The following is a 27,500-nucleotide window of genomic DNA, read 5'->3' on the forward strand; positions in this document are numbered from 1 at the left end:
TATATATATATATATATATATATATATATATATATATATATATGTATATATATATATATATATATATATATATATTATATATGTACTGTATACATATATATGTGTATATACTATATATATATATATATATATATATATATATATATATATATATATATATTTATGTGTGTGTAGTAAATGTGTTCATAATATAAGTACATTTAATATGTTTTCATAATTTTTATATATATTTACATATGTATATATTTATGTATTTATTTATTTATGTATATGTAGTATGTGTACTTCATAATACATATATATATATATATATATATATATATATATATATATATATATATATATATATATTTATATATGTGTTTGTATCTAGATCTATATATATACACTGTATATATATGTGTGTGTGTGTGTGTGTGTGTGTTTTCGTGTAAAGACCAAAGTCCCTGTAATTTCGCCCATTGTTTCTTTCAACGCTGCTGAAGACGGAAAATTTTTCTTTTCAACATGTTATCATATTTAGTTATTATTGACTTTTTATAGAAATACTGATGTAAATAACTCTCTGAATTCCACATCTATTCCAGCGGAAGGTACATGAGCCCCATCCTTCATTCTGATTTGGGAGGCAGTGGTTCCACTGAAAGGTTGCTGGATAGCATCTGCCAACTGTACTGTAGGTCTCCATGGATGTCGTGTACTGTAGGTGTGAGCGCCGCAGGACGCAGCATGATGGACATTGGTTTGGTAGAAGGACGACGACGACCATTTTTATTTATTTATTAATTTATTTTTTCTTTTTTAATAAGTGATACCTCTTCTGTCTGTATTTCCCTTTACCTCCTCATGCTTCTTCCTAATGAACATCATATTCTTTGGAAGCTTGAATTTCAAGTCAATGGCCCCTGTGGGCTTGTTCCGTATGAATAGGTTTCATCTGCTGAATAATAATAACAATATTAAATACCGACTCGCGCGCGCACACACACATACACCGCATGGACCGGCTGAATTCTGTTTCTCCTGCCAGTTGCTGTGAACTTAGGCTTTTTGGCTTTACTCTAGAACCACGCTGTGAGAAAATGCTAAATAAGGCCACGCACAAGTCTGGTAATTGCTTGGACCAAGTATTCACCAATTCCCTTGGAGTTGTAACCAGTTTTGCGGGGCCCCAGTTAGGACTCATGATAATAGTTTAGTTTCTTTAATGATTATAACTGAGCAGGTTGTCGATGATTTGTCCTATACTTGAAGATGAGTAATAAATCTCAAGCAGTCTGCACTGGAATTTTCGTTTGTTGACATCATATTGAAGACAAAGCGTGGTTCAGTGACGATCGTAGACATGCTTAATGAAAACAAAAATGAGAAGGCTTATGATCGTTAAGAAAGGAACAGACCTCTTTTGACATGGATATAATTATTCCCAATTAAGAGCTGTGGCTCAGAAAGTTTATGCTTCAGCTGAAAATAAGTACAATTTGATCATAAAAGGAACCCTTCCGAGTAAACCTCAGAACATAAGAGGCAGGCTACCCTCAGATGTGCACCTTTGCTTAAACCAGATGGTTCTACCACTCACTACTCAAATGGAAATGCAACCCTTTCGGCTGCTAAGTTTGACAGTAAGTAGAGTAATGCTTATAGAGGTTTAGAGCCTAATGGTATTTTCCATTCATTTTTATATTTTTTTGTGAAAACTGCTGATTACTTAACTCCAAAGTTGTCTATTATTTTTCGTAAGTTAGCCTGAAGGGGGATTTCTTTCCCACTTGTCAGAGAATTGCTAATTTTCCTTCATAAGGTAATGTTGTTGAGGTAGCTTTAATCATGATACATTCCAGTTTCTCTAATCCAGATACTTTGTAAAGTTTTTGAATTTCACTTGTCCAAATCTGAATGCCTAAACTGCCGATAATTATCTGCTCCCTAATTTTCTGTTTGGGTTCCACATGGGCCTTGATGCTTTTGATTTTCTTCTTATAATTATCAGTCTTACAGAAATCTCCAGATTCTGGTCATATAGTTTGTAAGAGTGATGTTGATTTTATTGATGCTTTGGACATTGTTAATCATGAGATCCCTGCTTTTAAACTTAGCCAGACTGGAGTTGGCAGTACCATTCCTTAGTACTGTTACTGAAAGTTCGACCAGTAATTTGGGAAGTGATTTTGGGTCCATTACTTTTCGTATTATATGCGTGATATGTGGTTTGGCCTTGAAAACAAATTTATTGCTTGTGCAGATGATTCTACTCACTTTGCATCGACCCCATCCACTGAGCATAGACCTGTGGTTGCGGAATCTCTTAACAGTAATTTAGCTAAAATTAGTTCATGAGGTAAATTGTGGAGGATGAAGTTAGACCCTAATCAAACAAAAAGTATGATTGTTACTAGGTCTAGGACGTTAGGTTCACCCTCTCCCCACCACCAAGATCTTTTCATTGGCAATACTTCTTTAACCACAAACACCTTATTTAAAATTCTGGGTGTCATTCAAAATCACGTTTGAGAAACATATCTACTATCGATATCATGGACCGCGAATCATTGTTTTTCTCAAACATCTTTAAACTAATTATTTGATCGAAATGGTACTTTGACAGTGTACAAGACACCTCCCGTTAATTTTTGGTAATTTAACGCATTGTCAAATGGTGTTAGTTAAGGCGTTTACTCTCGGCTTTTAAAGGCAGAGTCGCATGAGTCAGCAGGCCTAAACTACGTATTCGAACGTCCGCTATCCACCATAGACAGGAAAAGGGTGGGAGGGAGGGGGCTGGGTAGGCCAGGAAAGTGGGTTGAGGGAAGGACGAGGAGGGGGAAGGGGAGGAGGTTGGGAAGGGACGGGATGGGGATAAAGGACGTTCGAATGCATAGTTTGGCGTTGCTTGGCAACACCATGTAAGTCAAGAGTAAACGCCTTTACTAAAACCATTTGACAATGCACTATATTACCAAAATTTAGCGGGAGGCGTCTTGTACAGTGTGTCAAAGTACCATTTCGATCAAATAATTAGTTTGAAAGACATTTGAGGAAAACGATGACTCGCGGTCCCTGAAATGGATAGTAGTTTATCTCCTCTTCAGTAACACAAAAGATCGGTGTACTGAGAAAGTCTTTCATGATTTTCAGATGCCGGTCTGTTCTGATAAAACGTTTAAATTCTTGTATTCCTCCTTGTTTTGAATATTGTTCCCCCTCTTTAGCCTTCTGCAGCTATCCGTGCACCTGAAATTCTTGGATAAAAATTTGAGTTATATTAAACATCTCTTTCCTGATTTTGGTTTTAATCCTTGTTACCATCGCTCAGTTGACTAGCTCACTGAGCATACTGTATAACATATTTCATCATTCCGATTATTCTTTGCGTAAAGATCTTTCTAAAATATACCATCAATCACGTCGCACAAGATACGCAGCTAATTCTAAAAGTCTTGGCTTTTCTCCTGTGCGGTTCAATGCCACACAATTTCCTAGAAGTTTTGTCCATGTTGTGACGAAATTGTGGAGTGACCTTATCTTCTTCTTGATACTTTACTTGTATTGTTGGAACTTCGGAAATTCAAACATTCTGCAGATGTTTTTATTCTGAGCAGGCTGACAGGAGTCTCGCTACGTACGTTATTCGTTATTTGTCTTTTACTTTACTTTATCATTTATCTCATTTGTTTGTCTTTTTTACTTTTCTTTCATAGTTTATTTAGTATTTCGCAGTTCCTTTTCTCTACTGGGCTGCTTTCCCTGGGATTTCTTGGGATTACAGCATTCTGCTTTACAACTAGGGTTGCAGCGTGGCTTATAAAACCTCTCTCTCACACACACACACACACACACATATATATATATATATATATAATATATATATATATATATATATATATAAATACATATATATATATATATATATATATATATATGTGTGTGTGTGTGTGTGTGTGTGTGTGTGTGTGTGTGTGTTTAAGAAAATCACAGAAAATGCACGTGACTTCAGTGTATAAGCGAATCCCACAGGAAAACGACAGGCGGAAGTTCAGTACCAAGCGATTTCACGTTTATTAACGCATCGTCTGTGCCCAGACGATGCGTTAATAAACGTAAAACCGCTTGGCACTGAACTTCTGCCTGCCATTTTCCTGTGATTCGCTTTATACTGTATTATATATATATATATATATATATATATGTGTGTGTGTGTGTGTGTGTGTGTGTGTGTGTGTGTGTGTGTGTGTGTGTGTGTGTGTGTGTGTGTGTACATATTATAAATATCAAATCAGATCCATATATATATATCCTTTTTATATATATTTATATATATAATATATATATATACAATATATATATATATATATACGTTATATAGTGTCGTACCATAAGTGTGTGTGTACATATATACATTATATAAACAGAAATATATATAAATATATGTATTATATACTGTATATATATAACCTACTTTCAGCATTCCGTTGACAACCATTTTATAATTCTACGAAAGAGGATTTACCACAGACTCATACGAGGCCGTTAGGATTAAAAATGTATGAGAAGGAATGAACCATGTGGAATGAATCGTTTTGACATCATATTCTTTTACTCCTTGAGCGTGGGAAGTCTTTGACTAAATACATCAACGTCGGACGGAAGCGCTAATGGGCCCTGCATTTGATATCAGCCTTTGGGCTGGTTCTCTACGCCTTAACGGCATTGTTCCATTTATCGTACCTCCGTCAAACAAGGTTCGGATTGTAATGTGAATTTCCACTGCTAAAGTCATCACTGAAATTTTATGAAATGCCTCGGAAGATATCTTTTAAAGGTTTTAGATATCAAATAAAATATTTTCTCGTTAAAAACCCGGAATTTCCGTGGTCGCGATGTATAAACATAACCAACAACACACTATTGTTAATTTTGTATGCAGAAGGCTGCTGAGATATACTTTTTATCCAAAGCATCCTGGTCAATGTATATAATTACGAGTTTTTAAATATATGTTACAGTAAAAACGTGAAATCCTTGGGAATTTGTGAAATGACCGTTTCGCTTAGGAACGTTTAATCCCCGAGGGCTAGTACTAAACACGACGAAACACATTTGACCCGCCAGGGCCTAGTACTAAACGCGGCGAAACAGTGTAGATGAATCACTGTTTCGCCGTATTTAGTACTAGCCCCCGGGAATCAAATGTTCCTAAGCGATTGGTCATTTCGTTAATTCCCTAGGGATTTCGTGAAATTCCTTCTCATTGTTACCGTCGACTCTAGGCTCATGCCACCAACTACATGCTATTTCATGCTTCACTTATCAGACATGAAATATGGGTTCCCGCTTTACTCACAGATTTGTCACTGAGCTGATGAACAATGCAGGGGAGGGAGGCCGTCTTTCCCGCTGACACGGACACCGAGGACTCGGTCTCGCCGAACTGTGGACCCGTGAAAGAACCTTGGCCTCCGTCTCCAGACCCTGGAAGGAAAGAAGAATGTCTTATTGTTAAAAGTTTCCGACTGCCAAAGGCTAAAGGTAAGGGTTCCTTCGGCTTTTCATATATTTCCATATTCATACAAAGTGTTAAGAATAAGTGTTGCATTTTTTGTCAAAAGGGAGTATTATCTGTTTATGAAACGATGAAGATTTGCAAGAGATCGAATATTCTTTCAATACACTTTTATGATGTCATGTACCACTTTTTTATATTATTGTACACTTCATTATTAACTGCAGGTTAATTTCAAAAGCGAGATATGAATTGCATAAAGCAAGGAAGGTAGAAACTATGCAAACGGTTAAAAGAGAAGAGTAGTGGCTGTAGAAGCCAAAGTTTGAAAGAATGAAGGCATTGTTGGGCAATTTCTCCTTTATGGAAGTGAAGTGTTGATGCAGAATGCAAATAAAGAAAAACTAAAGCAGACAAGGTTGAACTGAACTGTTAGTTTAGTATGTGGTAAGAAGTATCTAAACGGTGGGAACTAATGCTGGTAGTTTATTAAAAGCTAACAATTATAAAAAGATGGATTAGTGTATGTAGAGTGGGTTAGTAATGTGTAGAAAATGGAAATAATAGATTGGTGAAAAAAGTGAGTAATTCTGAAAGATGTGCTTGAAAGGACCCGCCTTATTGTCCAGTAATCAAAAGTTTGTTTGTAATATAGAGTTGAGAAAACCATAGTCTGTATTGGGCTTGACGTTTGCTGATGAGCCATATGCGTCGGTATATGAAGTTGCTGAAATTGTGGATATATTCTGCACAAATGATCATACTTTCTTCATCTGTTAGCTGTTAAATCATGAGCAGGTTAGTGACTCGTGTTTATCCCTAGAACCACGTTCATTTAAATGAAATGGCTTATTGTTTCTAGGTTGATATTATTATAATTTTTTTTTATCATTTCAGCAAATGAAACCTATTCACATGGAACAAGCACAAGGGGCCATTGGCTTGAAATTCAATCTTCCAAAGAATGTTGGTTTCAACCTTCCACTGCAGACACCACACTGCAGCAGTAACTGATCATGATACAGAGCCAGTGATTTTTCATCGCCCTGGGGGAGACGCGAACCTGCGACATCTGAGTGGCATGCCACGACACTAACCACTATACTAACGGACCAGCATAAACTCTGCGTTGCACAACCAGCAATACCGCTACTTTGTGTGCATCATGCACCATCACAGAAAAGTCTGATAACAATTTTAGAATCTTTAGGACAAGCATGTCACGTACAGTAAATATAGCGCTAACTGGCAGCTCATTAAATTGATGACCTCTGTACTTCACAGAGCAAAAGTCCAGCGCTAATCACTAGTGCTCTTGTAATATCCAGATTTTGTTTTTTCTTCTCTTTATATTGTCCAGCCTGGCATACGAAGTCATTTACGTCCAGATTCAGATAACAAATGTTACTAATTTATAGGAATAGAAAATCTTATAAAAAGAACTTGGTTTTTCCCGAGAGAGAGAGAGAGAGAGAGAGAGAGAGAGAGAGAGAGAGAGAGAGAGAGAGAGAGAGAGAGCAACTGGTGTGTGCTGGTAACGTTATTTATTTGTTTGTTTTTTAAATATGCACATTTAAAAAAACTCTGTCCAACTGAGTTACAAAAACAAAACAACTTTCACAGAAACAAAACTTGGCTCTTTTGATGAACATCATGGACATCCAATATATTGTTATTTTGTTTTTGTAACTCAGTTGGACAGATACAGTTTCCAAGTTTTGATCAAAACAAATATTAGATTTTTTAAATGTGCATATTTTTAAGAGAAAAAGAAAATAAATAGTGGTACTAATGCATATCAATTCTCTCTCTCTCTCTCTCTCTCTCTCTCTCTCTCTCTCTCTCTCTCTCTATTTCGTATGCATAACCCCTCTTGTCATTTACTATACCCAGCCTTATTGGCATAGAACCTACAAGTTTTTCGCACAACGTAACTTCATGGCGTTGAGGCCTAAGTGATTCCCGAACGGAACTTGCATGCCTGCTCAAGGTTTATTTAATTTTGAATTGACTATCATTCCGTTTCTGAATCATGAAACCCCTCAGCTTTTTCAACTGGATTTAGGTAAGGAGATTTTGCTGGCCATTCAGTCTTGATAAAATCTAGATATCTCTTTTTTCAACAATCTCGACACTGCTGACATTATCGACTAGGGAACTGTCCATGACCTCGTATATTGGCTCTTCTTCGGGTAACACCGCCCTCACTGATGGAACCAAAAATCCTCTCGGTATTTCAGCACACTGGGGGCTGTTTAACCGTTCATTCGTTCCAGTATCCAGTAATGCAGTAAATGTACCAAGCTGTCTAACTTCACAGTTCCAGAGGTCTTTCATTCCTCACACTGTAGGACTGTGGAACAGTCTACCTGTGGATGTTGTACAATTAGAGCCTCAAAGTTCAAGCGAAGATGCTATGCATTACTACCAGAAAACAATTCGCCTTGTATTTTAATAATTTATTTATGTTTTCATCTGCTTCTTTATTAATTTATATTTTTTTCCTAAAACTGATCTCTTCTTTCTGTATTTTCATTTATCATCTGCAACTTCTTTCAAATGAAAACCATGTTCTTTGGAAGCTTGAATTTCAAATCATTGGCCCCTGTATGTTATTCCATATGAATATGGTTTATCTTCTAATTAATAATATGCCTAACAATAATTATTAGTTCCCAGGACTGACATCAGCCACCCACCTCCAAAAGACCATAATTATTCGACAGCTCAATTTCACAGGTCCGATGTTTTCCGGGTTGTAGCCAGAAAGGGCATCAACATAGTCAATACAAAGCCTTGTATGAAAACTCATTCAAGATTATTCATATATATATATATATATATATATTATATATATATATATATATATATATATATATATATATATATATATATATATTTAGCCAAGGTCCCAGGAAAAATAAAAGAAGAAATAAAAGAAGGAGTACCAAGCGCTTTCGTGTTCTTTCAACACATTTTCGAGGTACATTGTACCTCGAAAAATGTATTGAAAGAACACGAAAGCGCTTGTACCCTCTTTATTTTCCTGTGGCCTTGGCTAAATATATTGTCATGCGCTATTTAGTGACATATACGCATATATACATATATATATATATATATATATATATATATATATATATATATATATATATATATATATATATATACACATATATATATATATATATATATATATATATATATATATATATATATATATATATATATATATATCTATATATACATATGTATACATCAGCCAAGAAAAGTGAAAAGAAATGACTTGAACCAAGCGCTTTCATTTATTTTTACATGAAAGCGCTCTGTTCAAGTCATTTCTTTTCACTTTTCTCTGGCTGATGCAGATATGATCATCACACGTCTCCAGCGGTTTGTTGCAATATATATATATATATATATATATATATATATATATATATATATATATATATATATATATATATATATACATATATATATATATATAATCGATTTTCTTTAGATGAACAGCATCAACTGCACACAAATTCTAAAGCTTCTTTTACGCCATTCTTTACCACTGACTGACTATTATGGTAAATCTACTCCGGGTGATTCCTTTTAGAGATATTCTAATACTCATTCAATAGGCAATTTTGTTAATTAAAAACAAAAATTAAAACTTACTAATCGGGAGTCGGGGTTGATCGGAATGCTGCGTGATATTTCGATTAAATCTATTGAATTAATCCAATGGGTGTCGAGATAGTTCCTAACGACAGTCCCATAGTATTGTAATATCAGGGTGCAAAATATTATACCCAGGAGTATCTCAGAATCCGCATAAATACGAAGGAAAATAATATTAATTTAAACCCAGATCTATATTTTCCTGCCATGATTGTGCACAAGATGCCCTAAGATGATTTTAAAAAGAAAATAAAGGACTCTTAGTAAGCCCTCGTTCACGTCCTTTGCCTCACCTGATATTATCCCTGTGCCTGAGTTAATCCTGGACCGTTGTTCCTCACCTGAAGGCTCTTTCAAATGTATGCATTAAAATGGTTAAATATCCCTTTCATCCCAGTTGCTGTTTGAAAAACAGTTTTCTTTGTTATCTTTCGTTCCGCTGTATGTAACGTGGTTGAAACTGTTTGAGAATAATGGGAAAGGATATTGTACCGTGTTTTGTGTGTGTGTGTGTGTGTGTGCCTCCATGGTAGTCTTTCTTTGATGAAATCTCCATCAAGTGCTGATGCAGATGCAGCATCTACCGCTCCCGACAACACTTATACAATTTTCTGTTCTTCTTATCATCTGAAGGCCACTCACTCTGTTTATATTTTCGTCACATGTTGTTCCCACGAGAGAACAGTAATCATGTTAATTTTTACTCGATAATTTTAATGTGCTTGAAACAATTTCCCAGTGTGAAGAAGTAATTACACACAAAATGTCAACTTCCTACCAACCATAATTTTGGAGGACTGAGAAAATTCAGCCATTTATCTTATTTTGCCGTTTTCTCAAAATTTATATTTTGATGAATCAAGACCTTGTTACTCAGAGGGGAGCGAATGAAATTCAGTGAAACTTTCGGATTGCTTAATAAAAACTTTTGAATTTTATGAATACCTAAGAAAATGTTTTTCGGTTCTAAATCTTTTTTATACATAAGCTGTAATTATTTTTTTTATTATAAAAAATATTTTCAAATTATTTTAAGCTCACGTAAATCACTTGAACTTAGAAGTCGAATTTTTGTGATTAATTACCGATGTAAATTTAACATAGATGGAGTAATTCCATTTAAAAGTTTAGAGCAAATCCCTCTAACCATACGCTCACATCTTATTCCATATGGCCTTCTGCACGCATGGCGCTTCTCATTTGAATTCAAAATGAAGTGAGATCGACGGTCTGCTGTTGTGGAAGTTATCTGCACAAGGGGCTCTTACATGATTCAGTTAAGTATGAATGAGGCATTGACTGTTGTCATGTTTTTACTCTGAGGCCACCCACTATTAGACTAAGGGGCTTAACGTTGAGAGTAAATTATATATATATATATATATATATATATATATATATATATATATATATATATATATATATATATATATATATATATATACATATATATATGTATATGTATGTATGTATGTATATATATATATATATATATATATATATATATATATATATATATATATATATATATATATATATGTATATGTATGTATGTATATATATATATATATATATATATATATATATATATATATATATATATATACATATACAATAACTTAAAGACAGGCTTTGAATGTCGTAGGTTACGCCTATATTTGCATCTATCAGAGGATTCTCTCTTCTTCATATTCCTTCTCCGTATTTATATTTGAAAGAGCCAAAGCTCTTTTCCTGAATTTACGCTTCGTTAAAACCTAACAAGACTAAAATCAGTTTCGGCGCAGCCTCCAAAGTCAAGAACATCAGTTTTAGTGGTTCTAAGCAATATGAAACTCAGCTGAGAATTTGAAAACACACGAGAAGAAAGGTAAAATTGCAGGAATGCAGAAGAGTTTTTCATTCACTCCCTTGATTCCGCCGTGAAATGTTGCAGGAGAAATTCTTTACATTAATTCAAGGCTAGAAACAATATACAAGTGATTCACAGAGGCATGAAAGGGGATGATCAGTGGCGGAGCCGCTCGAAAGCCCGGTGGAAAGGCTCAAGCAATTTTATTCATTGCGCGCCCAGGGCGTTGCAAAATTCATTTCCTTATTCTCAAAAGTCAGTATTAAGAGTCTCGACCTAAAACTGAATAGAAATGAAAATATTTATCGTGCAAGCTCATCTGTCATTTTGGTAAATCTTTCATCATTGTAAATGGTTATCTGTTATTTTATTTGGCAAAATATGCCTGACAGAATTTATAGCCATCTATGCATGTTTTGTTGAAAGAAGTATGAATGACAGAATTTGTTGGCGACTATGCAGAAAATTATGGTCGCTGTGGATTATAAGTTTAGACACTCATCAAAGGACATATACTTTCTATTTTCATAACACTTTCATAGAGCGTTAAAGGTGGCTTACCAGTAATTCTTAGCGCCTTACCGCCAAACTTTGCAGCAGCAACCCCATATTGGCAGTCAGCTTGAAATCACGCAAGGTCATCTCACGTGACACACGTGAACCATCAAGCTCAACTGCGATTTTTCATCGACATGAGCTATTTTCACTAACTTTAGTTGCTCGATACAAAAGGCACACCAAACTTACTCGTCTTTTAAAGAAAAGCGCACCAGTTTTGATTACTTTCTGTTAACTTCAGTTTCGTGTGACTGTGCCGTTGCTGAAGTACCAGACTTCCAGTTGCTACAGTTTGAAGTAGCCAAAATTGGTGCACGTTACTTTAAAAGACGAGTAAGTTTGGTGTGCCTTTTGTATGGTGCATCTAAAGTTAGTGAAAATAGCTCGGTGTGAACCTTTGGTGCAAAATAGTAAAAGATGAAAGAGGAAAGTGTTTGTGTCCCACCAGTTTGAGATTAAGAATAACTGATATGATTACCATAAAGTCGATTCTGCTGAAGTGGACCGTTTTGTTTAATCATGCTTAATGGTACAGATTTATATGCCGGCAAAATTCTATGTGAAATTTTATTTGCCCACCAGCATATCCATAGGTTTATCTGTTTAACCTTATGTATGGATACACACATACACATTCAGACACAAGTAAGTACACATGCATATATATATATACATATATATATGTATATGTAAGTATATGTATACATAAATATTTATATATATATATATATATATATATATATATATATATATATATATATATATATATATATATATATATATATATATATATATATATAATATATATATATATATATATATATATATATATATATACATATATATATATATACACACATACACACACATATATACATATACATATATATATATATATATATATATATATATATATATATATATGTGTGTGTGTGTGTGTGTGTGTGTGTGTGTGTGTGTGTGTGTTGTATTGAAAAACCCATACAGCTTTGTTTGCACCTACCTTTGAAACAGTTGCAGGTGATTGGTAGCCCCGACAGCAGCCTTCGAGATCTCTCTCTCTCTCTCTCTCTCTCTCTCTCTCTCTCTCTCTCTCTCTCTCTCTCTCTCTCTCTCTCTCTCTCTCTCAGACAACTGTTCCTATTTCTAAGGTGTGGAAATCAAAACGTATCTTATAAAAATGTAGTTTATTTTGTGAAGCTAACATGTAACAAGTTAAAAACATGGCAAATAAGAAAAATGCTGAGAGAACAAAAAGAATGTAAATGATAAATGAATATCTTCCCCAGCAAAACATCTTAGCAAACACTAAAACTATAAATGGGATTCTTCCCATTTCACTCCCTAACCCAGGTAAATAGCCATTGTAATTATGTCCTTGTCATTGTTCCTTTAAAATGACCACTTCCCATAATGGCTACGTTACATGCATGTCTGTGCATATGCATGACTATCCCAGCCTAACCATGGCTCCATTGAAACATCTGCTAAGGAAGAAATACCCCTCATTAACAACAAAATCGAAAGGTTTGTGATGCTGTCGCAACACCACGAACACATGTAAAGATGTGATAATTAAAATGGCATAAAAGATAAATCACTAAAACGATAAACATGTCTGTGTTAACACTTGTAAAGGTTAGTAATTTCCAAACTTCAATACTCACACTTTCAGCAAAAAGAGAACCCCAATTCCCGAGTGTTCCAATACGCCAAATTGCTCTGACTTTTCACAAGGGAATGAATAACTCTTCACAAGAGCCCTTCGCACTTAACTATTTTGATAATGCACACTTCCGTTTAACACACCTAGAAATCCGATTCAAACCGGACCAAAGGCTTCTAGAAAGTTCTATCTAGATGATTAGTATACAAAAAATGCTGAATTATCAGACGTCCAGGTCACATTCTTCTACCTGCGAGATTTGCTAAACATTGCGAGAGATCATGTGTCGCGAGCATGTACACAAATTCATACATACACAAGTGACATATATATCCTTGTAGTCCAGTTTAAAAACACTTGTTTCACCTGCTAAAGAGACAGGACAGTTTCCAAAGAGGCTAAGCAATTTACGAATGTTTCGCTGAAACCCACAGCATTGTTGATGGCCTTTTAGTTACCTGGTAGTTAGTCAGTGGTGGTGGGGCATAGCCGATGTTGAGGAAGACATACAGCAGGGCTAACATTCTCATCCCAAAATAATTGCTGAGAACTAGAAGGTTAACAGATGGAGTGACTCTCGCTAAGAAGATTTCAAGTAAATCATTCAATCAATCACTCAGTCAATCAAAATTATATATGTATATATATATACATATATATATATGTATATATGTATAATGTGTATATATATATTTATATATATATATATGTATATATATATATATGTATACATAAATATATTCATATGTATATAAAATATATATATAGACACATATATATGTATATATATAAATGTGTGTCTGTTGTATATATATATACATATATATATATATATATATATATATATATATATATATATATATATATATATATATATATATATAATATTTCGATTGTGAAATATTTTCTGTTGAAACAGAATTCCATCTAATAAAAAGGAGCGCATAAAATGCCGAAAGGTAAAAAGTTAATGCTATATTTCAGAGACTAACTGTCTTCCTCTAACAGGCAAGTATATGAATAAAGTAAGAAATACAAACAGGCGTTATTTATAACAGGAGTTCCAGAGGTCAGCTTTTACATCACTCCAGTTGATGGCTTCTTAATCTTCTTAATTACTGGCTGCAGGAATATTTTATCTATAATATCTGAGTCCGAAGCTCTTTTTGAGAGGTTCACCATATTTCTTTGTTTAATCAGGGCTGATTCTACCATCCAGCTTTTGAACCGACAATTGCTGCTATAAATTATATGTGACAAAGTCCAGGTTATCCTGTGGTTAAAAATAGTTGAGCTCTGTTGGCCATACCATACTGACCTATATGTCGTATTACTCTCAGGAGGAGTGATTTACTAGTAAAACCGATATACATTTGTCACAGTTGAGGCAAAGGATTTCGGGGACTGGCTTTTGTTGGACATTAATCAGGGATTTGGGTAAGGTATTTGGGAAGGTAAAAGCAAAAGGGTTAGAATTTCCAAGTGTCTGTGTCAACGTCTTAGTCCTGTCCAGGTGTGGGATTTTAATTTTATTGTTGGGCGTCTCTCTAGTCTTGTTTTGAGGGGAACAGTAGTAGATTATGTTAGCTTTATGGATCGCTTTCTCAATTATATGGTCAGGGTACTGTAAAGATGACAGCTGCCTACAGATTAGTGCAATTTCCTTTTCCAGGAAATCCGGGGAGCAAATCTGTAAGGCTCCTAAGAATAAATTGCTGGCTACACCAGTCTTGATAGAAATGTCATGATAACTAAAATAGCGAATGTATGAAAGTGAAAATATTGGTTTTCTGTATATTATAAAACTTTTAAGCTCAGGTGTAGATTCCCTATTCACAAAAGTACCAGTACAGGACGTTCTACAGTTTCTGAGGGAAGAATTAACCTCTTATTCAGATCATTTCCCACTAGCCCTAGATAAAATAATAGTTAGTTGAATTATGTGTATCAAACATAGTCTTTTCATTCAGAAAGTCATTCTATAAACAAGAATTCTGGTGCAGCGCGGGCAGCCCTTTAAGTTCCGTTTTAACCAACCTATACGTGGAATATTTTTAAACTGTAATAATAAATGCAATAAAACCTAAAGACGTGCAGTGGATGAAATATGTAGATTATATCCTAAAATTTTGGGATGATAGGTGGGTTGGGCAATTTCAACGAATTTCTTTCAAAATTAAATGCATTAGGACCCAGCATCAAATTCAAAGTTGAGTGGGAAACAGACAACAAAATTAATTTTCCTGATGTTTTTGCAATTAGAGGCACGACAGAATACAAATTTACCGTATACAGAAAACCAACATTTTCACTTCATACATTCACTATTTTAGTTATCACGACATTTATATCAAGACTGACGTAGCCAGCAATTTTATTCTTAAGAGCCTTACAGATTTGCTCCCCGGATTTCCTGGAAAAGGAAATTGATCTAATCCGCAGGTAGCTGTCGTCTTTAAAGTGCCCTGACCATATAATTGAGAAAGTGATCCATAAAGCTAATACAATCTTCTACCATCCCCATCAAAACAAGACTAGAGAGATGCCCAACAATAAAATTAAAATCCCACACCTGGACAAGATTAAGACGTTGACACAGACACTTGGAAATTCTAACAATTTTGCTGTTACCTACCCAAATACCTTAGCCAAATTCCTGACTAATGTCCAATAAAAACCAGTCCCCAAAGACACAGGAGTTTACGAAATCCCTTGCCTCGACTGTGACAAATCGTATATCTGTTTTACTGGTAAATGACTCCCCCAGAGATTAATGAAACATAAAGGGTCAGTGCGGTATGGCCAGCAGAGCTCAACTATTTTTAGCCACATAAATAACCATAGCCATAGGATCAACTGGAATTTGTCACGTATAATTATAGCAGCAATTGTCGGTTCAAAAGTCAGACGGTAGAATCAGCCCTGATTAAGCAAAGAAATACGATGAACCTCTCAAAAGGAGCTTGGGATTCAGATATTATAGATAAAATCTTCGTCCAACCAGTGATTAAGAAGAATAAGAAGCTATCAATTTGAGTGCCGTAACAGCTGGCCTCTAGAACTCTTGGTATAAATACCGCCTGTCTGTATTTCTTACTTCAGTCATATACTTGCCTGTAGAGGGAGACAGTTGTTCTCTGAAATATAGCATTAACTTTCTACATTTTGTTATTTTTATCGGTTCCTTTTATTATATCTATATATATATTATTTATATATATATATATATATATATATATATATATATATATATACTTACACACACACACACACACACACACATATATATATATATATATATATATATATATATATATATATATATATATATATATATATATATATATATATATATGTTTATGTATGTTTTTGTCCTACATTTTTAGGCTCCTTTATTGCTTTAACGTTTATACAGAGGGAAAATTGCCATTCTCATTGCATACTCCGAAACTTTCCCTCATCCAGACACGCATTGTAAAACCTGGTCAACCACTCAATCACATTATATCACGTCGGTGCGATAGAATTTCACTCATAAAGCCCAGTTGCAGGCGTCTTTCCATTCTCCAGCCCCCTCAATGTTCCCATATATCCTGAAGAGTCGCTTCCACAAGTTTTCAAACTTACACTAGATCAGTGGTTCTCAACCAGTGAGGTATTCCCCCTAGGGGGGAATTTCAAAGTTTCAAGGGGGGATAATTGTGATCAATGATTTTTAGCATTACATGCATATTATTTGAATGAACCCTTTGAGGCAGACAATTTTGGAAAGGGGGCGGTGGGGTGAGGGAATGACATTCTGACACTTGGTGAAAGGGTGTGTGAGCCAAAAAGGTTGAGAACCACTGCACTAACTCTGTCCACTCTGCGTCTTTTCACTCTGCCCCTCTTCCCTTCACGTTCAAGAAACATTCAGGATACTCACTCCAATGGCCCAGTACTGCCTTTTCTTTTGATATCATCTCAGTTTGAATGGTTTGTTCAGGCTCCATTTGTTCAGAAACCATTCTCCCTGCATCAGTTTCCTTGAGGAACAACTTTTAATTCGTTTGTTCGTTTAAAGTTATCGCTCACCTTCTCTATTTCCATCACATGCCTTCCTTTTTCTCACTTTCTTAACAGGCCTATCAATCCCTCTATAAATTTGTACCTGATTTTAAATTCTGTAATGAAACTATAGATCGAATAACCTGTTTTTCTTTATTTCATTTACTGGAACTCTTATTTTCACATCACAATGCTCACTGCTCTTATTCTCTTTTCCTACCCTCCTGTACCATATATTTCTTGCAATATTTTAGCTTAAAAGAATTAGGTAGAACAAGTTGATGAGGAGTATATAAAATTCAATAATGGGTCACAGGGACAGCCGGGGATCTATTGGTGTTGGAAGTTAACGGAACTAATACACAGGTTTCAGGACATAAAATAGTAAATCAGAGTGTTTTGAGATGGTTTAGTCTTACGTGGAAAGAACTGAAGACGATGGGATTGTGAAAAACTTATGATTTTTGAGGTGTGTCATATTTTTTCACAAACTATGTGTGTGTATGTACGTTGTGCGTAAGTTTGCGTCTGCGTATGTTTGTGCATGTATGAACAGATGTTCTCTGGCATATGTGTCATTGAATATCAATGCTTTTTCACAATAGTCATCTTCAGTTTTTTGGGGTTTATCCTTTATTCTCTTTCCTCAATTTTTGGAGTTAACATAGTCAGGCAACTGGTCATGAAAATTTAGCAAATGCTCTTAATATTGTAGAAAATGATTCCATACAGCTGTTATACCTTTTCCCTAGGATTACTATGAGAGCTGATGAGAAATATAAAGCAATTAAAAGTTAATAAAAGTATATGGCAGTTCTAAACTGTTTTAGATTTGTAAACTGTATTTTTTTTAATGTCTTGGAAAATCTTGAATACATTATTTTTCATGTAACAGTTTTACTTAAAAGGGACGTAAACTTCTGATTAAATGTCCATCTGGAAGACAGTGGCAAGAGATTCTGATAGTAAACCCCTAGTTATTTTTCAAAATCTGGGAGGCGTTAAACCTCTCCATGCCTCTTACAATCCCCTATCCTTGGAAGAAGAAGGAGAAGAAGATGATGAGGAAGAAAGACAACACTAGCTTCTTTCTCTCACTGCCACTCTTTGTTCTGGGAAAAGATATCTTCTTTCGTATATCCACCCCCATCCCCCCCACAACAATCCCATCTCCCCGCCACCCGCAGCCATCAGTACCAGCCCAGTCTTCTCCCCCTGGAGGGAAGAACAGCTACTTCCTCTTGTATGCTGGCCAGTGACTTAATAGCCTCGCCATCGAGTTACACCATTTCAGTCCTTATATTCCCCCTGAGGTGAGATACCAACTTGACTTCTCTGTGTTATGGCCTTTATCATGAAATTGCTTCTGAGGTTGTAGTGTACACATCCATGCACATAAACGCACCTCAGTGCTTTTGGGGAAAAAGTTATAATAGTCCCCTTTTTGGGCCTACGTGTCTGCAATCAACTTGAGCATTTAGGAGGAACGTTGGATAAGTTTCCATACAGCAAAACATGATACTTGATTCATTGCTAACTTTATAACAAGAGACGAGAAATACAAACCACATTTTCTACACCAAAAATCGTTTGATTTTCGCAAGTTATCAATAAGTAAGCTTCAAAAAATGTATTCATTTATGAACACACACACACACACACACACACACACACTTCATCTTTTCTTACTCATATCTTATACTACGTTACATATTAATCTAAAAACAGCTGTTCCCTGCCACCTGAGAGTCGTTAAAGTAACAAAAGTACATTCATGCAAGTTATCATGTGTTAGAGTCGAAGTCACGCGAAGAGCTAATAGACTTCGTTTGATGGTGCTCAGTTCCTCAAGAAGAATGGAACATCACAGATAATGAGGACTCAATAGGTTTAACAAGGTAGTTGAAAGAATGATAAAACCTACGTTTTCAAAACGTATATATGTATATATGTATATATATATATATATATATATATATATATATATATATATATATATATATATATATATATATAGAAAGAGAGAAACAAATACAAGTGTAACGTTATTGATTACTCTACAACTTTTTGAAATGCTATCTCATTTTTCTTGCGTATCAAATTTCTCAACTGTTAATTGAAGGGTTGCTGTGGAACCCCTTGCTCTTACTTTACCCGGAGTTGAACGGAAGTTATTTATTTTCCTGTGTCTGTCTGTCTGTCCGTCTGTTCACAAGATATTTCCCAACGATATCGATGGATTTCAATGGAATGCCGTATGTGTTTAAGGGTTGGCAACGGAGCAATGAAAAGTGGTATAAACTTTCAAAGTGGACCAGAATCGGACCTGGAGATTGATGCAATTGCAAGACATTTTTTCATAGGGAGTGGAGATGCGGAAGTTCCTTGGCAGGACTATACTCTCTCAGAGTAATTTCTAGTTATACCAAGAGACTTCAGAAGGTTCAAAGAACACATTTTTTATTATACGGATTGGAAACCAGATGGGAGGAATCGTATTGTCGCTGATATCTCCTGGAAAGGGAAAATGGTTTGGGTACCCTGTGAGCTTGTTAGTCTCCGTTGATACCTTTACGATTCGAACAATGGCTTACTGGAAAAACAAGCTAAGGCTCGTTTCATCCTAGAAACCCTTTGGAATAATCGTCCTTATACAAATCAGAAAGAAAAATCGAAGCATGGGAGGAAGGAGAAGATACTAGGAAATTTATGAACATAACGTAAGGGTCTGAGTGAAAGTCCTTAGAACATCTGTATAAGATCCTACCTAAAAAAAAATGGCACTGACGGCATGTGATGTGATGTACATACACACTTACACGTGCCACATACGCACAGACAAATATATATATAAATAACAATATATATATATATATATATATATATATATATATATATATATATATATATATATATATATATATATATATATATATATATATATATATATACAGTATATATATATATGCAATGCATATGTGTGTTTGTTTGTGTGTTAATGATTTCATTGATCATGTCTACAACTTAGTCGCCCCTGGAATACCAAATGGTTGTTATTGTAATTATTCAAAACCAACAACCACCACGGAGACACTTTTTTGGTGGCTCTCTTTAAGGTGGAATAACCTCAAGCAGCAATGAATCAGGACATCCAACAAGTGGACCCACTGAACCTTCTGCTTAGACATGCATAGAATCCTTTTCCGTCTAACCTAATACGTCCACAGCACACCTTTGCATCTAGGGGGAGGTACCCTTGCCAGTGACTGAATAGTTTCCGGGAGTTAATGGATGTGTGCCCTAGCAAGGAAGACTTATACTTTGCCCAAGGGTGACCTAGAGGTAGCTGCTGTTCAAGACAATCTCATTCTATCCTTGAGCCAAAGTTTTGCAACTAGATAGAATACAATCTCATGTACAGGAGAAATCATACAGAATACACCCTCATGTACAGGAGAAATCATACATGTATTTTTTCCACCACAAGAACCCTTCCCTTTGGACGAAGTGGAACCAAAAGGGTACAACCATCTGGATTCTCAACAAGTTCCCAGGGAGAGGTTGCCAGCTCACAAAACTTTCTCTGGACCCCGGAAGATTCTGGTAACTATTTATAGCTGAGTGGCCTGGTGAGTGTTAAGCAAGGAGTGATCTCATACCTAGAAAATGTTCCTGTGGCTTCTAAGATCTCAAGACAACATTTCTCCAGTTTTCTATAGTTTCATTCTCAAAGATAGTTATTGAAGAAAACAGAAATTAGTCGCTATACTGTGCTCTTTATTTTTCGTCTAGCACCTGCTGTTTCTGCTATTATTTCACTGCGATCTTCAAGATAGTGCTAATTTTACAGAGGAGCTACAGTATTGTGTAAGGTTGGTGTGGCCAAACAAAATTAAGGAAGAAATGTGACCGAACGAGAAAGGTCAGTATGAACTGACACGGAGCCATTATCAGGTGAAAGGCAGTTATCTTTGGAATGTGTATAAATCTATGCAATGCATGTTAACATCTTCATCACCATTAAAGGAGTCTACAAATCAAAAAAGCTGACTGACTTCTTGAAGGTATATTAAGTCCTCACTTTACGACCTAGGCAAATAACGACAAGACCTCTGTTGCTTGATGTCCCTGTTGAGAAAAAGCCAACCCAGTATGTCCATCTATCTAGATAAAAGCTGCCAGCGTAGGCGTTGCCTAAATGCAGAGGAAGACTTCCCTGAAACATACAAAGGGTCTGTTATTGTTGCCTATATCAGACGGGCCTTCTCTCATTGCAATAACTGAAAACCTATCCATTCAGGACTGAAAAGGTTAGACAGATGTTGACTAACATGGAACATCGGTAACATCATGGAGGATATGACAAGGAAAAAATGGAAAATTTCTGCACCCAACATTAGTGAAGGAAAGAGGAAAAACAAATGATATTGATTTATGAACCAAGCATTGCGGCAGTTCCACCTATTCAGCGCTTAAGACAGTGAAAAGAAGGAACTTGAGTGGCTGGACAGTTGCATAAAGCAGATCTAGAATAAAAAGAAAATGGAGTACAAAGATCTATAGGTGGAACTGGGAGAAATCCCCACAGTTCCACTAAAAAGTAATGGTTAGAGATTTTGGGCCAAGACTGAAGAAAGGAGGCAGGAATAGGGGTAAAGTAAAAGACTAAAAAGTTGGTGGTTTTAGCTGAAAGGATGCTGCAAACTCCCATTAGAAATGCGTACAGTGCAAAACTTGAGGTGAACTGACACGACTACCCATCATGGGCAGGCTCAAAATAGTGGTACTCTACCAGCAATGTCGAATATGGTATGATCTACATGCAGGAAGAAGACACTCCAGAGGACCATCACAGATACAGTAATACCAAAGGTGCTTTTTCAAGATGAGGAACAGCTTCACCTTTCGGGACACATGGAAGAAAATGACCATGCATTATAAGCTGAAATGTGTGGAAAAGGTATGCAAATTCTTCAATAAAAGCTACATTGGCTACAGAATTATGACCCTAATTGAAGTGACTACAAGCTTGTTGTAACAGCAGAGCCATTTACCAGAATTTTGTGGATATACATGACTATAAGCCGTGTTTAAATGACCATATTATACACGGAAATTGTCCGCAGAGAGGGACTGGTCCAAGGACTGTTAACTGCCGAGACAGTGAGTATCACCATGCATAAACCTGTGTTAAAGATCAAGGCACTCTGGGACTACTTCATTGTCTCGAGAAAAGGAAAAGGTTTAGGGTCACACCCTGCAAAGGACCAACAACGTCCCCAGCACCAGCAGGAAAGGAGCAAATCAGCATCCTCCCTCCCACTTACCTAGCACCACCCTTGGTATCTTCAACCTTATGAATTTTGTAGATAACCCCCATCTGTCTCAGACAGCCCCATTATTTCGTTAAATCTTAGTTTTTATCTGTTATTTTTAACATATGCATCTGCACTCCTCTTATTTACCACTGTAATTGCATTGTAAAATTGGGATTGGTTGAGTGGGCCAAGTCCAGAAGTCTACAGCAGGTCAGTTATTCACTTCAACACCTGACCTTCTCTTATGGGCTGGCGATGTACTGTACATTCGACAGTTCTGGTATAAGGATAGTTTAATCTATACTGATCTGCCAAGTAGCACCATGATGGTGCGCTAGCGTTCAGTATGAGCCTGTCCACAAGCAGGTCATATGATGAACTGGGATAAGTCAACATTTATCTACAAGGTCAACAACCATCAGGAAAGAAATCTGCTAGAGACTGTGTTCACTGAAGCTACCTCCACCAGGAATGTTAATCTCCACCCTGGATTATCCCTTGATCCTTTGTCCCTGTCCTTTTTGTTTAAAGAATATGCTGCCCAGATTAACAAACTGTAACCCCGTCCCCACCTTCTATTTTTGTATATAAACCTCTGTCAACTTCTGTATTCGGTGTGAACTTAAAAATGTAGAATAAACTACGAAAGCACTTGTTCAAAGTCCCAGTTTTTACTCATCTTTCGACTGGACTTAGTGATATAGGTATGTATATATATGTATATATATATACATATATATATATATATATATATATATATATATATATATATATATATATATATATATTATATATATATCGGTAGATAGACAGATAGTTAGATGCGAGAATAAGATTCTGCTCCTAAGTGACTAAACGCCCATCCAATATGCCAAGAGCGTCAAGCACTCGTATTACCGACCACTCCACAACAGACAATTTATTTTTCCGTTCGGAAATCAATGCTACGTATGTGCTCAGCCACTACTGGCTTCGAGCATACTTCATAGAAAACTTTCTCATATGCCAGAACAGATTAACACTGTATATCCCTTTCCTTTTTCACGTGTTATATTTGACTATTAATGTAACTGGCAATTAAATTATGAGAGAATAAGTCTAAACCCTCAGATGGTCTGACCTCGCATCCAGGATGCTGGTGAGAGGAAATAGCTTTTGAAGGATCTGAACCAATGGAAATCACGCTTTTCCCTCCCGCAGGACAGCATCAGTATCTTCACCGCTCGGTGAAAGTCACTAAATAGTATTGGACAATGGGTTTGCAAACCCATACCCGACATTGTTATTGCCACCCACCGCCCCAACCCTCTCCCCGAAATGATGTAGATATATATATACACACACACACACACACACACACACATATATATATATATATATATATATATATATATATATATATATATATATAGAGAGAGAGAGAGAGAGAGAGAGAGAGAGAGAGAGAGAGAGAGAGAGAGAGAGAGATAATGCGCTTGCAGGAAAGGTGAAAGGAAAATGTCTAGACATACGGACCCATTGTGGTACTGAAGACATATATATATATATATATATATATATATATATATATATATATATATATATATATATATGTATGTGTGTGTGTGTGTGTGTGTGTGTGTGTGTGTGTGTGTGTGTATACATATATGTATGCATGTATATATGTAAATATATATATATACAGTATATATATATACATATGTATATATATATATATATATATATATATATATATATATATATATATATATATATGAGTATTGAGTATTCATATTCCAGTGGTTAGAATTCTAGAGAGAGAGAGAGAGAGAGGCCACCTTCGATTCCTAAACAAGGCTGAACTCATAAAGAATGATCAGATAACCTCCATTATGCACTTGTTGACCAGAGCAGTGCATTATGTGCTTGGCAGCTTATCGACTATAGTGGGTCGCAGTTAAGGTGTAGAATATAATAACCTTATGTCCAATGCATTCTTTACCCACCGTCTTCAAGAGTAATAAAATGAACAATAGTTAAAAAAGGAAAAGGTATGGGCGTGTGAAAGATGATATGGAGACGCCTTTCACCGCATCGTAGAGACAACGTCTGTATTCCAGAACAAAGCGCCGCAGCTTCTCTGGCACTTAAGTCGCATGATGAGGGAGAACAATGGATGGCGCTCACGAGTGGAGCTCTCTCTCTCATCTCATCGTCGGGTCATTGTCTCGGGATGAAGATTCCTAGCCTGAAAGACAAAGTTCTACAAACCACTAGAGGCGTTTCAGTCCGGGAATTGAAGGCGGTGTCAAGCGACTAGATTTTCGGGCTTCTCTTTGAACCTTCTCGCCTAACTTTGCACCAAGTAGCTGGTATTAGCAGGGCAGTTGATTTTGTATGTTTGTCTGTGCTCGTTTAGCAGCAAAACAGAAAAATGTTGGCCATGAGGTCAGAATTTGGCAGCGAGGTAGAAAATGATACCAGAACATGTGAATGTGGTCGTGTGACTACAGTCTAATTTTATAACCCAACTTGTAGCAATTTTCCTCAAGTCAGTGGACTTGTTTTGGAAATCTTGTTATTAATTTTCGTATTTTTGAAAACCTTATTAATAAATTTCATATAGCAAATGCGGCGTGGATTTTCATTTCAAAAGCATTTCTACGTTACCAGATGTCTCGCGTCCAAACAGTGACAATTTCATAGAGAATCGTCGACGTCTTGAACAGCCTTCGGCAATCAGTGCAAACATTAAAAGACAGACCTTACCGACTAAACGTTCCTAATTAGAATAACAACAATACGGGAAACGATTCAAGTCTACTCGACAGCACCGAAAAAGTCCATCTAAAGTAGACAGAGTATCTCTGGGATGGTTCGCATAAAGTAGAACAGTTTCGTTTCATTGGCCAGGCACGAGTAATTCCACAGCTTGAGAAGGCGATTATTAGCATCCCTGGCCCCCAGCTACATAGTTTTCCAATTGGATTCTCTGAGGCAGAAAAAAATTCTATTGAATCTCCGAGGTGCTTATATCCAGCAAGTGAGAGACACAAATTTATGCAAGTGGCAGAAACTTGGCTAATATTGGCGCTGGAGGGGACGTTATCCTGCAAGAAAATTGTCCTTAATATTTACAGTCACACCTGGAACTTCTCTTTCCCTGGGAAACCTCTTTGGCCTACCGATTGCCGCCCCCACCAGCCCCCACAACCCCCTCCCCACAACCCCCTCCCGACAACCAACTCGACACTGGCTTATGAAAAGGCATCTCTTCCGGGGATACGAAAGCGCTTAGAACTCTCAGATGCCCCGCGAAGAAAATTTCCCCATATTTATAAAAGGAGTCTCCAGCTACCTAGAAGAGGAGAGACTTCGGGTTTATTACGGATTCCAGGCAGTTGGCCCGAATGGAAAAGAAGGCGGGAGGGAGATTTCGGTTTTACATGCCTGAAAGGCGTTAAGTGGATAACCTGGTCGACTAGTTTCCAGTCATCTGGAAACGGTCTGGTTACAGTAAAGTTTTAAAACTGACCCCTTTTCCAGCTGAATGGTCTTTGTCCGTGCCATTGCAAGTGCAAATGGAGGCGAGTTGCGGTTTTATCTGAATAAGGTCTAGAATAAAGAGATTGCCATTAAAAAAAATGAGAAACTTATGAGAGATGCGAAACACGATGATCTGCGTGTGATCCTCTCATAATTTTTTTTTTTTACTTATTTCTCTTATGCTTTCTATGCATTGCAGTCATATTTATCTGTCAGTTTGTTTTTGTACGAGTGGCGTCTCTTCGTCTTTGTGGGTTGCTTGTTGAGAAAGTTAATGACGTTTTATAATTTTGTTCCATACTAATTCTTTGGCATTTTGAATAATAATAATAATAATAATAATAATAATAATAATAATAATAATAATAATAATTATTATTATTATTATTATTATTATTCTTATTATTATAATAATAATAATAATAATAATAATAATAATAATAATAATAATAATAATAATAATAATAAAAATAATAATAATATTTAAATTAAGTACCTATTTTACGCAAAAATATTTTTGGACCAATTCCATTCCTAAATCTCAGAAGCTTCAGTTATCTTGAGTTTGAAATTAATTTTCCATTCAACATGTCACCTCTTTTGCAAAGGAAATTCATCTTTTTTTTCTTGCAAAGAAACACGACTATTCCATTGCTATTCAGAATGAACAAGAATTCACATGGAATAGTTGATCCTTAAAGACCATTAATCTTCGAAACAAGATTCCACAAAATTAAATGACTAAAATCCGATATCTTTACTGAACCTTGTTTTCATAACTTCGAAAGCTCTAATTTCATATGTCGTTCGTACTCCATCAAGTTTTGGGTTAACTCTATTCTCAACCATCTTTCGTTATGTGGAGCTTGGCCCGCCATGAGAGTATAAACCCTCATTTTTCCTCACAAACAGATAAAAATGCGTTAATGACCTTTATCCAGAGAAAATAAGGAGCACAAATCCCTTGAGCTCTCTCTTCAGGAGGTGCCAATCAAGGTAAAGCCCCTTCATCTCTGGAAACCTCGACAGTTGGTGATATTCAAAGTCTGGAGCAACAATTGAAATTAAAAGTCGAAAAACTCCTCCCCACCGGACATCCCAGAGACTCTCGACAAGACAGTAAATCCTGTTCTGGGATTAACCACTCAACCTAAGTGGATTATAAATCTATTAGAAGACGAGATAAAGCCCACGCTGTGAAGCCCTTTTAAGAATAAAGTTAAGGACGAAAGGAAACAGCCGTATCTTACAGGAATCTCTTGCAGACAGAAATGGAAATCCACTCCCTAAATGCTGCAGGCGAAATCGTGCACCAAGAAGTGACGTCTTTGTCACTGTAGCTTTTCAGTTTATACTTAT

At 36.0% G+C, this 27,500-nt stretch overlaps 1 protein-coding gene across 2 annotated transcripts in view; it reads right to left on the reverse strand.

The window, feature by feature from the left end:
- Positions 1-27,500, reverse strand: part of LOC136831397 (obscurin-like protein 1) — a 101,577-nt gene that overhangs the window by 36,656 nt on the left and 37,421 nt on the right. For both annotated transcript variants that reach the window (XM_067091762.1, XM_067091761.1), the window contains exon 3: positions 5,345-5,472. In XM_067091762.1, coding sequence (XP_066947863.1) covers positions 5,345-5,472 — 128 coding nt within the window. The remainder of the gene's footprint in view (positions 1-5,344; positions 5,473-27,500) is intronic.

The sequence above is a fragment of the Macrobrachium rosenbergii genome, chromosome 48 (genome assembly GCF_040412425.1).
Source record: "Macrobrachium rosenbergii isolate ZJJX-2024 chromosome 48, ASM4041242v1, whole genome shotgun sequence".
Taxonomy (NCBI): Eukaryota; Metazoa; Arthropoda; class Malacostraca; order Decapoda; family Palaemonidae; genus Macrobrachium; species Macrobrachium rosenbergii.